Source organism: Neoarius graeffei, chromosome 4 (assembly GCF_027579695.1).
Source record: "Neoarius graeffei isolate fNeoGra1 chromosome 4, fNeoGra1.pri, whole genome shotgun sequence".
Lineage (NCBI taxonomy): Eukaryota > Metazoa > Chordata > Actinopteri > Siluriformes > Ariidae > Neoarius > Neoarius graeffei.
Window position 1 is genome coordinate 2683414 of NC_083572.1, and position 14171 is coordinate 2697584.

The 14171-nt window shown below is 43.7% G+C and overlaps 1 protein-coding gene across 5 annotated transcripts in view; it reads right to left on the reverse strand.

The window, feature by feature from the left end:
* The window catches only part of LOC132884729 (endonuclease V-like), a 56742-nt gene that overhangs the window by 32978 nt on the left and 9593 nt on the right, over positions 1–14171 (reverse strand). For 4 of the 5 annotated variants that reach the window (XM_060918623.1, XM_060918624.1, XM_060918620.1 and 1 more), the window contains one exon: positions 7653–7718. In XM_060918623.1, coding sequence (XP_060774606.1) covers positions 7665–7718 — 54 coding nt within the window. In that variant the 3' untranslated portion in view covers positions 7653–7664. Of the gene's footprint in view, positions 1–7158; positions 7308–7652; positions 7719–14171 lie in introns of those variants that run through there. The other variant, XM_060918621.1, reaches the window with a different exon arrangement.

The window sequence follows — 14171 nt, forward strand, 5'->3', positions numbered from 1 at the left end:
ACCAGTGAATTCTAAAGGAAAATGTCAGGACATCTGTCCATGAACTGAATCTCAAGAGAAGGTGGGTCATGCAGCAAGACAACGACCCTAAGCACACAAGTCGTTCTACCAAAGAATGGTTAAAGAAGAATAAAATTCATGTTTTGGAATGGCCAAGTCAAAGTCCTGACCTTAATCCAATGGAAATGTTGTGGAAGGACCTGAAGCGAGCAGCTCATGTGAGGAAACCCACCAACATCCCAGAGTTGAAGCTGTTCTGTACGGAGGAACGGGCTAAAATTCCTCCAAGCCGGTGTGCAGGACTGATCAACAGTTACCACAAACGTTGGGTTGCAGTTATTGCTGCACAAGGGGGTCACACCAGATACTGAAAGCAAAGGTTCACATACTTTTGCCACTCACAGATATGTAATATTGGATCATTTTCTTCCATAAATAAATGACCAAGTATCATATTTTTGTCTCATTTGTTTAACTGGGTTCTCTTTATCTACTTTTAGGACTTGTGTGAAAATCTGATGATGTTTTAGGTCATATTTATGCAGAAATATAGAAAATTCTAAAGGGTTCACAAACTTTCAAGCACCATTGTAATTACAATAGATTTAATAATAATTATTTTAAAAATATATTTTTTTTTCGCAATTTTTTGTTATCGTCCCTCCAACTTTGAGGCCCCCCTAGCGGCCCCCCAGGGGGCCACAGCCCCCACTTTGAAAACCAGTGAAATACACTGCTACACTCGAGGATCTGCACACTGAATTCAACAGCCGTTTTTCTGACTTCAGCAAGATTGAAAAAGAGATGGAGCTGGTATCCTCCCCCTTTACCTTTGATAGCAACCAAGCGCCTCTGGAGGCTCAGCTTGAGTTAATTGACTTGCAGTGTGATCCCACTCTCAAAGAGAAATTCACTTCATCATCATTGGACAAGTTCTACGGTGCACTGAACGAGGGCCAGTTTTCTAACATGCGGAAGCATGCACAAAGGATGCTAGTTTTATTCGGCTCCACGTATGTATGCGAACAGACTTTCTCTGTGATGAACTATAACAAGTCCCGCTACAGATCACGGCTAACCGACGCACACTTGTCGTCCGTTTTGCGCATCTCAACATCCAACATGACACCAGACTTCGATGGTCTGGTAAAGAGATCAGACCGCCTTAATTGTTCACATTAAGTTACATAACACTGATGAAAAGCTTTTCGTCTCATAGTTGTCTAGGCCGTAATACTGTGTTCTAAAGTAGCCTATCTACACAGATCAGTTCACCTGAATTGAGGATGTTATTTTCTCATCATTGTTCAGTTGTATGTTGGTGTTTTTGTCCCACGTAGAGACAGCTAAATCAAAGTTCCAAATTTTTGAGATGTAGCATATCCCATGTTGCCCTTTTACATCTGTCAAGCTAAGTGTAATGAAGTTGATCTGCACCTTATTTGTGTTCCATTTCATAAAAAGATTAAAATATGTGAAAGAAATGACAAAAACAAAATGAATAATGACAGAAATCAGCTGGATAGGCATGTATTTGTCATTCAGTGATGAAGGTCTCCCTCTGGTAACCTAAATTAAATTTGATAATTCCATGCCAGTCTGCCTGTTGTCTGTATGAATGACAGTTGAACAAGATGCATGATAGTGTAGTAAATGAGTCCTTGAATGTAAATCCAGTTATTGTAACCTTAGAGTAGCCAATGTCAGATAGGCCTCGCAAAAATAAGTGTCAGGCCTTGAAATAGGCTGGCAAAGTTGAGGCAACTGTAAAGTATTCCAATATATAATTTGCATCAAATTAATTTGTACCATTTAATAGTGTAACTATGTTTTATTAGCAATCGTCCAATGTGGCCCTCTTATTACTTTGCCAAAGAGAATGTGGCCCCCAGACTAAAACTGTTGCCCACCCCTGCCCTAGCAGGTGCTATGAGTGTAGAATGGGTCTAAAAAAGAGAGGAGCTCACAACAACCCAGTGACAGGAACTCACAGAACTGTAGGACCAGTTCAGGGACATGTTCTCAGTGAAGACCGGTGGACTCACCTCCTACAGCACAACATTAAAACACCCCTGGAAGTTGTAGTTCGACAGCAGCCTTGCTGGTCCCAGAGGCTTGTCATCAGGCTATTGAGGCAGAAGTAGCCCATATGCTCCAGGATGGCATTATTGAGGAGTCCATCAGCTCCTGGTCTAGCCCCATCATCATTGTACGCAAAGCCAATGGAGGCTTCCACCTACGGAATGACTTCAGGAGGCTGAACCAGGTGTCGGAGTTTGATAGCTACTCCATGCTCCGAGTGGATGACCTCATCGAGCACCAGGGGAGAGCCTGGTTCATCTCCACACTGAACCTCACAAAAGGCTACTGGAAGGTTGCCTTCACCATAGACGCCAGAACCAAAACTGCCTTCACCATCTCTACCACCATGCTGGACAAACTCCACAGAGCAGGCCTAACCCCTACAAGTGCCTCCTGGGGCTAACAGAGGCACAGTCCCTGGGTACTACTGCATCAGTTTGTGACTGCTAAAGCCACAGGAAAGAAGATAGAGGCTGTCACGAGCTATCCCCATCCCACGACCAAGAAGCAGGTACGTGCCTTCTTAGGGCTGGTGGTGTGCTTATTTTATCCTCTGTTGCCTACTCCTTTTTAAACTTAACCAGGAAAGAAGAATCTGACACTGCGTGAACATTCCAGGCTTTCAAAGCTGCCCTCCCCAGCTCCCCATTCTTGAGAAACTGAGACTTCCCTCACTCTTTTTTGGTGCACACGATGCCTCAGAGATAGGCTTGTGTGACACTTCACCCTCTACATGGTCCATAACCCACCTACAGTGGATGGCCAAGACTGAAAATTCAAACAATCGAATAAATCAATGGTTTCTCTCATTGCAGGACTTCTCGTTCCAGGTGCAACATCAGGAAGGGGTCCACCATGGAAATGTGGATGACCTCTCCAGGAGAGACGTGCTCTGGGCCCAATCTTCCCTGGTAGCTGGCTCTCTGTGGGGGGATTTGGGGGAGTACTGTGATAACGGCCAGCCTACAGCCTTTTCACACAAGCAGGCTAGCGCTCCTCACCATGCTGCCACAGTGGTGCCGGAAGGACAGCTCAAGTGCAGCACCACTGTTTGTTAGCACCAGTGAGCACATGGCAGAGGGTCAGGGTGGACTATCTCTGCACGGTTGGAGGCGATAACAGGCCAGAAGTCAAGTGAGCAAGGTGAAGAAGTGCACTCATGCTGCTCTGCTCTTTTGGTCACACCCCAGACTCCACTGCTGACAACTTTCTCACCCACAACAGAGTCCATTCTCCACACTGGAGAGCAGCAGCACCTTTGTGTATTCCAGCCTGCATGACCACACCCAGCCACAGACAGACAGAGAGACAGACCGGGTAGCGGACAGAGAGACAGACCGGGTAGCGGACAGAGAGACAGACCGGGTAGCGGACAGAGAGACAGACCGGGTAGCGGACAGAGAGACAGACCGGGTAGCGGACAGAGAGACAGACCGGGTAGCGGACAGAGAGACAGACCGGGTAGCGGACAGAGAGACAGACCGGGTAGCAGAGAGAGGAGCAGACAGAGAGATAGCTGGGGGAGCAGACAGACAGACAGATAGGTGCAGACAAAGCGATAGGGGAACAGATGGACAGGTAGGCAGAGGAACACACAGACAGATACACAGGGGAACTGACAGACAAGCAGGCAGACGGACAGACAGACACATTATTCTCACTTTGTGGGTGTTTTTATAAATACAATAAAGTCAGAGTTACATGATGAGAAAATTACAAACAGGATGCAGTAAACGGTGTGTGTGTGTGTGTGTGTGTGTGTGTGTGTGTGTGTGTGATTAGATTACTCCTGTCAGAACTGTTTGTGAATGCTGTTGTCTCAGCTGAAAAGTTTTTTGTGCATACTGGCTGCATTTCAGTTTAGATTTAGCAAAGGAGCTTAATTTATAACACACACACGAAAAGAAAAAAGAGAGAGGGACAGAGAGCAACACAGAGAGAGACAGAAAAAGACAGGTGGAGAGAAAGAGACAGACAGACAGACAGACAGACAGACAGAGAGAAAGAGATGAGTGTAGGATGTTGTGTCCCAGTAAGATGATGGTGTTATGATGCGACCCTGCTGTTCAGTTCTGACAGATGCGCGCACACACACACACACACACACACACACACACACACACCTGAAAAGACTTATCGGCTGGATGTGACACAAATCACACACTATGTAGTCATAGTGAATGGGGCGTGGCCTGTGTCAGTCCCAGTGAAGGAGGAGTGTGTGTGCCAGGACAGACAGTACAGAAATGAACAGAACGTGTAATAAAACTCCTCAGTGTTAACAGGTCAGATGAAGGACAAATGTGTAGTGAGAGAGGGAGAGTGTGTGAGTGAATGAGCAGAGACGGCACTACACTTTGATCCCTCAACAAAAGTTGAGTCCACTCACTCTCACACACATACACACACACACACACACACACACACACACACAGAGATGAAGGGAAACCCAAGTGATGGTAATGATCTGCTGTGTGATCTCAGCGTTAGTGCATTCTCATGGGACTGACAGAATCATCACCACACATCCTCTGTCTCTCCAGTAGAGCTACAAAAACTCATGACTGTGTCTGCTGATGGTGTGTGTGCGCACGTTATTCTGCTTCTGATTAATTAACTCTAAACTGTATTACAGTTACACATTTGTTTATAGACTACAGAGAGATGGACTCACACTTGAGATGTTTGTAGTATGTGTGTATATATATACACACACACACACACACACGTTTTATATATATCAGTTTTGTGTGCATGAGGGTAAGTGGTGTCTCACTCCACACAGCAGCGTGTGTGAGAGAGAGAGAGAGATGGATGAACATTGCTACACACTGAGCTGCTTTTCTACTACGGACATGAGCCTTGAGGCTGAGTTATACTTCTGAGTAAAATCTACACTGTAACCTGATGAGAACCTCCCCAGGAACGTAGCTCCACATCACCGTGATACAGACGATGACGACAACAACAACAACGATGTCATCATGGACATGAACATCATGGTAATACTGGGCTTTCAATCAGTGCGTTTACATGCACATCCAAATCGAGCTACTGTCGGTAATCGAGCTAAGGGTCCCAGCAGGGGTGCCAGAGAAATCCAATCCTACATGCACACAAGGAAATCGAGCTATTGTGTGAGGTACATTGTGCACCCGAGCCACAGGTGGCGCTACACGCCCCATCGTGTTGGTACACTTCCGGTTGTCATCATGAAGAAGAGCTATTCAAGAGTATAAACAAAGTTATCACCGCAGTGTTGCCAGATACTGCTGACGTTTTCCAGCCCAAAACATGTTCAAATCCGCCAAAATGAACTTAAAACCGCCCAATCTGGCAACACTGGCAGTTCCGTGTTCACAAGTTCCGTGCTGAAGCTGTTCGGCTTGCTCTAACAGACTGTATGGCTACAAACTGTCCTGCGCAGACCACTGTTTTGTAAGACAACTTATTTTGCACAATTGTATATTTTTCTAAAGTCCATTTTTTGCTTACAAAAAAAAATTTTTTTTTTTGCTTAAAATTTAACTTGTGTCTTAATAAACACACAAAAAAAGTTCAATTGTTTTGTTTTTATTGACATTCTTCAGATGTTGCACATATATATATATACACACACATACACAAATACAATGACTTGTTTATGTACACAATTCACAGCTATGCAACAGCTGTACAGATGTATTTGGTGATACAGTAAGTGAGCTAAATTTTAACAGTGCAAACAATGCCACAAAAAGAAAAGATTCATGCCGTTGTCATGATTCGTTGTCATGCCGACAGAGGCTGTTGTGTTTCCCGCTTGTGGTCTCGTCACTCGTCACTTCCGGAAGGGGCAGTGCTGAAGTAAGTAGCTGGACTACGTAGCTCGATAGGGTTTACATGCACTAAGTAGCTCGGCTACAATCGCATAATCTAGGTCGTGTAGCTCGATTACGAGAAATCAAGTTTCAGTTCGATTTCAGCCGAGCTAAGGTGTTTCCATGGCATTTAGAACTTCGATTTCAGTCGAGCAACGGCAGAAATTCGATTTTCTCTATGTGCATGTAAACGCACTGACTGTTAACTCTGAACTCTTCTTTTTCTGGAGTAGACTGATTGCCCAACAGACATCTTTAATATATTTAAAAAAAGAATTCATAGCACAGGCTTTAATTTATCTTGGATTTGCTGACACAACACAGTCTCAAAAATCTACACACAGCCACTTGGATTATTAATTCAGTGGAGCTGAAAGTCCAAAATGTCTAAAACTCTCCAAGGCCTCTTAACTTCCTGTTAGTGATGACCAGTGATGGGAATAACGGCGTTAGAATAAACGGCGTTACTAACGGCGTTACTTTTTTTAGTAACGAGTAATCTAACTAATTACTTTTTACATCGTTATAACGCCGTTCCCGTTACTTACAATAAAATACTATGCGTTACTTTATTAAAGCTGTTCTCATCTGGCACGCTGCTCGCTCAGCCTTTCTTTACTCTGCTTTAGTGTGGGGCGGGGAGACACGAGACAGCGGCACAGTAAGCCAATCAGAGTAGATTTGGACAACATATGTAGGTAGGCCACGCCTACTGCACTACTGCGCACGCTTTCAATCGGAAGACGCAGCTATGGCGAGCGGTCAGCCCAGCACTGCGCTTTCACACTGGAAATACAGCCATTACTTGAAATAAAAGGCGAGAGTGTTTACGTGCAATGCACATTATGTCGAGGAACAAAGCGTTTGTCCTCGTCAGTGGCCAGTAATTAGTAACATAATTTTAATAACTGCAAAAATATATTACATTTGATAGATGTCTTATCTCACATTGTCCCACAAAAATATTAATCTAGTGTAGATAATGTTACTAACTGGTTCTGTTAAGTGTCCATTTCAGTCATTAAACACATTTAACATTCACTTTTATTATGATTACACTAATTGAATTTGATTTTTTTTTTGGGGGGGGGGGGGGGGGGGAACAAAATGTAACGGAATAATTACTTTCTCTGGTAATTAGTTACTTTTATGACAAAGTAACTCCGTTACTAACTCAGTTACTTTTTGGGAAAAGTAACTAGTAACTATAACTAATTACTTTTTGAAAGTAACGTGCCCAACACTGGTGATGACTGACTGCAGCTGGAAGCTTCTCTGTTCACAACATAAAAAGGGTTTGATTGACACTCATTGCTTTGACCGACACACAGTACAGTGTGAAAGTCCCAGGAGCTCAGTGCAGATCTGAGAAAGAGGATCATAGATTTACACTCAGGAATGTGTCCTGGAGTCGTTTCTAAACAACTGCAGATTCCAACATAATCAGTTTAAACAACGGTTTGCATGTAGAGTAAGCTCAGGTTATTGGGAGGTGAAGCCACTTTACTGGACGAAGATCCAAACTGTCCTCCTTAGCTGAGAGGAACTCGGTTCAGATGGTCAGGAATAATAGTTTTTTGTGCCTCCTAAAGGACACACTCGCCTTACATGCACTTCACCCTGAGTGAGTGTCTACACCGGACCTACAGCGTAGATTCTACACAGAAATATAAACCAGCCTCCAGACAAAACAGATGGTATCACACTCACCTGTGTGTGTGTTTAGCTGGAAGAGGGAAAGTGTGTTCGCAGGTATTCTCTCGAGCGCAGATCCGCCTGGAACACAGAGGCCACACAGTGTAATCATTCTGCCTGATATTATATCCAAACATACACACACACACACACACACACACACACACACACACACACACACACCCTAATAACGGTGATAACATGTATATATTTATTCACGCTGCATATCGAACCTTTAAAGGCCAAACACAAAGTGTTAGTGCTTGATGAGTAAAGTTCACACTTTACAGAAGGGATGATGAAGCTTGTTGGTCTTACATAACACACACACACACACACACACAACTAAACATCACTGAGTGAGTGAGCAGGTTTGGAAAGACGCCTCACGAATCTGTTCAGAGCTTTTCAGCGGGCGTTCGGACAGCTTTTGTCCTGCGAGTTTGACTCAGAGAGAGTGTGTGTGTGTGTGTGTGTGTGTGTGTGTGTGTGTGTGTGTGTGTGTGTGTGTGTGTGTGTGAGAGAGAAAGTCAGAGAGAAGGGGGGAGGTTTGTGACTCAGCCCCATCACACGGTCAGGAAGTGAGCAGAAACATCTTTAATTCACACTTATGCTTCATATTAAATCTCCTCTATTCATGTTTATTTACTGATGTAATAATAATAATAATAATAATAATAATAATAATGCACCTCTATACGAAAGGACAGACAGACATAGACCAACAGATAGACAGATTTCTCTCTTTCTAACCAAGATGGAATTAAGTTAAACATATTGATGATAAGAAATAGAACAACAAGATGAAGTCAAACACATTTGAAAATCACTGTTACAAGAAAACAGAAGACAGAAAACATGAGGGACTGAAAGTATGGAGGACTGTCGCCTCATCTGAGAAATCTTATTTTGACAATTTAATTTAAAACAAAAACTTTATATTATGGTACACTGACTGTGTGTGTGTGTGTAGATGAGCACCATGAGTGTGTGAGTGTCTTTGTGCCAATAAGCATTTCTATGAGGGTTTGTGTCTTTGTGTAGATCGTGTGTGTGTGTGTGTGTGAGAGAGAGTGTGTGTGAGAGAGACAGCAGTGTCCACAGGAAACCGTCCCACAGCCAAACTATGACTAATAACACCAGCATGCTCTGAAAATTAGGCACCACCTGTCGCACTGTTCTCCTTTTAAACCTGTCCCCCACCACCCAATCTCTCTGTCTCACACACACACAGCAACTCAGGAAGGAAAAGAAAGGCAGTGTGGCGCTAAAGAAAGCTGAGCGCGTGGGTATAAAAGTTAAGGGATAAAAAATCTTAGAAAACAATCCGAGATGCACTTTGTGTGTGTGTGTTTGTCCATAGCCTGCCTCTCAGAGGTTGGTGTGGGAGGGAATGAGAGGAGAGGAAAGAGAAGATGAAGAAAATGAAGAGAGAGAGTGGGAGAGAGCGAGAGAAGAGACAGCAGAGAGGTAGTTGAGAAACGTGGTTTGTGTTAAAACGTGGCGTGATGTTTGTCGCTTGTTTCCATCACAGCGTGAACTCTTCATCACGAGGCTCGGTGAAAGCCTTTTAACGGAGACAAGCGTCCTAAAACAAAGCCAGACACAATTCCAAGTGCAAACTTTGTGAAACACAAGAAAAATACAAAGAGTTGCTTCAACTGTGTGCCTGAATTTCACATCTTACCCTATTAGAGGCACACAGTGTTGAGGGAGGGCTTTAGGGTGTTTTGAGAGCTTTATGGTGTGGGGAGGGTGTTTTATGGAGACATTAGGGTGGGTCTGATGGCTTTAGGATGTTTTATGGAGACATTAGGGTGGGCATGATGGCTTTAGGATGTTTTATGGAGATATTAGGGTGGGTCTGATGGCTTTAGGATGTTTTATGGAGATATTAGGGTGGGTCTGATGGCTATAGGATGTTTTATGGAGACATTAGGGTGGGCATGATGGCTTTAGGATGTTTTATGGAGACATTAGGGTGGGCATGATGGCTTTAGGATGTTTTATGGAGACATTAGGGTGGGCATGATGGCTTTAGGATGTTTTATGGAGACATTAGGGTGGGTCTGATGGCTTTAGGATGTTTTATGGAGACATTAGGGTGGGTCTGATGGCTTTAGGATGTTTTATGGAGACATTAGTGTGGGTCTGATGGCTATAGGATGTTTTATGGAGACATTAGGGTGGGTCTGATGGCTTTAGGATGTTTTATGGAGACATTAGGGTGGGTCTGATGGCTATAGGATGTTTTATGGAGACATTAGGGTGGGTCTGATGGCTTTAGGATGTTTTATGGAGACATTAGGGTGGGTATAATGGCTTTAGGATGTTTTATGGAGACATTAGGGTGGGCATGATGGCTTTAGGATGTTTTATGGAGACATTAGGGTGGGTATAATGGCTTTAGGATGTTTTATGGAGACATTAGGGTGGGCATGATGGCTTTAGGATGTTTTATGGAGACATTAGGGTGGGCATGATGGCTTTAGGATGTTTTATGGAGACATTAGGGTGGGCATGATGGCTTTAGGATGTTTATGGAGACATTAGGGTGGGCATGATGGCTTTAGGATGTTTTATGGAGACATTAGGGTGGGCATGATGGCTTTAGGATGTTTTATGGAGACATTAGGGTGGGCATGATGGCTTTAGGATGTTTTATGGAGACATTAGGGTGGGTATGATGGCTTTAGGATGTTTTATGGAGACATTAGGGTGGGTCTGATGGCTATAGGATGTTTTATGGAGACATTAGGGTGGGTCTGATGGCTTTAGGATGTTTTATGGAGACATTAGGGTGGGTATAATGGCTTTAGGATGTTTTATGGAGACATTAGGGTGGGCATGATGGCTTTAGGATGTTTTATGGAGACATTAGGGTGGGTATAATGGCTTTAGGATGTTTTATGGAGACATTAGGGTGGGCATGATGGCTTTAGGATGTTTTATGGAGACATTAGGGTGGGCATGATGGCTTTAGGATGTTTATGGAGACATTAGGGTGGGCATGATGGCTTTAGGATGTTTTATGGAGACATTAGGGTGGGCATGATGGCTTTAGGATGTTTTATGGAGACATTAGGGTGGGTATGATGGCTTTAGGATGTTTTATGGAGACATTAGGGTGGGCATGATGGCTTTAGGATGTTTTATGGAGACATTAGGGTGGGTATAATGGCTTTAGGATGTTTTATGGAGACATTAGGGTGGGCATGATGGCTTTAGGATGTTTTATGGAGACATTAGGGTGGGCATGATGGCTTTAGGATGTTTTATGGAGACATTAGGGTGGGTCTGATGGCTTTAGGATGTTTTATGGAGACATTAGGGTGGGTATGATGGCTTTAGAATGTTTTATGGAGACATTAGGGTGGGTATGATGGCTTTAGGATGTTTTATGGAAACATTAGGGTGGGCATGATGGCTTTAGGATGTTTTATGGAGACATTAGGGTGGGTCTGATGGCTTTAGGATGTTTTATGGAGACATTAGGGTGGGCATGATGGCTTTAGGATGTTTTATGGAGACATTAGGGTGGGCCTGATGGCTTTAGGATGTTTTATGGAGACATTAGGGTGGGCATGATGGCTTTAGGATGTTTTATGGAGACATTAGGGTGGGTCTGATGGCTTTAGGATGTTTTATGGAGACATTAGGGTGGGCATGATGGCTTTAGGATGTTTTATGGAGACATTAGGGTGGGCATGATGGCTTTAGGATGTTTTATGGAGATATTAGGGTGGGCATGATGGCTTTAGGATGTTTTATGGAGACATTAGGGTGGGTATGATGGCTTTAGGATGTTTCATGGAGACATTAGGGTGGGTATGTTGGCTTTAGGATGTTTTATGGAGACATTAGGGTGGGTATGATGGCTTTAGGATGTTTTATGGAGACATTAGGGTGGGTATGTTGGCTTTAGGATGTTTTATGGAGACATTAGGGTGGGTATGATGGCTTTAGGATGTTTTATGGAGACATTAGGGTGGGTATTATGGCTTTAGGATGTTTTATGGAGACATTAGGGTGGGTCTGATGGCTTTAGGATGTTTTATGGAGACATTAGGGTGGGCATGATGGCTTTAGGATGTTTTATGGAGACATTAGGGTGGGCATGATGGCTTTAGGATGTTTTATGGAGACATTAGGGTGGGTCTGATGGCTTTAGGATGTTTTATGGAGACATTAGGGTGGGTATGATGGCTTTAGAATGTTTTATGGAGACATTAGGGTGGGTATGATGGCTTTAGGATGTTTTATGGAAACATTAGGGTGGGCATGATGGCTTTAGGATGTTTTATGGAGACATTAGGGTGGGTCTGATGGCTTTAGGATGTTTTATGGAGACATTAGGGTGGGCATGATGGCTTTAGGATGTTTTATGGAGACATTAGGGTGGGTCTGATGGCTTTAGGATGTTTTATGGAGACATTAGGGTGGGTCTGATGGCTTTAGGATGTTTTATGGAGACATTAGGGTGGGCATGATGGCTTTAGGATGTTTTATGGAGACATTAGGGTGGGTTTTATGGCTTTAGGGTGTTTTATGAAGGCTTTAAGGTGGTTTAAAGAGGCTTTAGAGTGTTTTATGGACACATTAGGGAGATTTAGTGGGCTTTAGGGTGTTTTGAGAGCTTTATGGTGTGTGAGGGTGTTTTATGGAAACATAAGAGTGGGTATGACGACTTTAAGGTGTTTTATGGAGACATTAGGGTGAGTTTGATAGCTTAAGGGTGTTTTATGGACACAGCAAGCGAGAGGGCTTTAGGGTGTTGAGCAGATTTTTAGATTTCTTTTTGGGTGCTTTGTGGAGTTAGGGAAGGGCTTCAGAACATTTTATGGAGGAAAGTTTCGAGTGTTTTTGAAGGCTTTAGGATTTTTAAGCAAGTTTTGAGGTGTTTATGGAGGCATTAAGGTGTTTTATGGAGTGTTTTATGGTGTTTTTTGGGAGGCTTGAGGGGGTTTATATTGTTTAGGGCTTTAGATTATTTTTATAAGCTTTGGGGTGTTTGTGGGCTTTAGGATGTTGAGGAGGGCTTTATGGTGTTGAGGCGGATTGTAGGCTGTATTTTGGGTACTTTAGGGTGCTGATGAAAGGCTTTAGGATGTTTTTGCCGGTTTTATGGGGCTTTCAGGTGTTTAGAACACTTACTGAGCACAGGAGGAAGCTATAAGATCAGAGAGTGATGGTTTGAATACTCAGCTAACTCCATCTGCAGAATGAAATATACATTACGCTTCCTGTTATTTCCGGCACACACACTCTGGAAGAAGCTTTTAGGATAATAGTGTGCGTGTATGCAGATTAAAAGCAAAGGGTTCTCTCAATGTACCCACAATCCCACTGAGATTCCCACATAAGCACTCCCCTCCTTCTCTTGCTCACTTTGTCTTTCTTCCTCTCTTCTCTTTCCCTCCTACTGTCCCTCCATCTGTCCCCCATCGTCTCTCTCCATTTGTCTTTTTCTGCTTTCCTCATCCTCTATCCCACCATGTATAGTAACTCAGGTCAGATCCTCATCATTGGCATGAGCAGGTTCAGTTACATGGCTCTACATACAGGAAGGGGGAGGAGCCACATGATGGTGTTGTAGTTTATATTTTGTTAAAATCCTAACGCACCAAGTGAGACTTATGGTATATTGTGCATGCAAATTACACTATATTGCCAAGGTATGCGCTCACCTCTGAATGACTGAGTTCAGTTGGTGCTTGAACCACACCTACTGCTTAAAAGGTGCATAAAATCAAACACATAGCGATGCAGTCTCCACAGACAAACTCTGGCAGTAGAACCGATTGTACTGAAGAGCTCAGTGACTTTAAACATGGCATTGTCCCTGGATTCGACCTCAGCTGCACCACATTTGATGAAATGGAAGTATCCAGAAGCAACAACAGTTCAGCCTTGAAGCAGTAGACCCCCCCCACACACACAGAGCGGGGCCACTGAGTGCTGAAGCATGTAGAAATCACCCATTCTCTGTTGGATTCCTTGCTACAGTGCTCCAAACTGCCTCTGGAAGCAACATGAGCGCAGGAACTGTGCAGTAAATGGGTTTCCATGACTGAACATCTGCACACAGATGATCAAGATGACGATGCACAATGCCAAGTGTTGGGTGGAGTGGTGTAATGCACCACTCTGGGTTTGATGGATTCCAGGAGAACACTACCTTCTGGAATGCAGAGTGCCAAGAGTAAAGTATGGCGGAGGAGGGATAATGGTCTGCGGCCCATTGGTTCCAACGAAGGAGAATGGTGAAGCTACAGAAGTTGCATTTTTGGCAATTGTATGCCTCCAACTTCATAGCAACAGTCTGTGGAAGGCCATTTCCTGTTCCATCAAGTGAGGTCCAGAAAGATACAGATTGATAAGACTGGTTTTGAGGAACTCCACAGAGTTCCTGCACAGAGGAACCAGCCTCAACCCCACTGAACTGCTTTAGGATGAATTGGAACATTAGACATGACAGCGAGAGTATAACTCACAGAGTGTGTATAACACACAGACCGACATTATGGAGTTCTG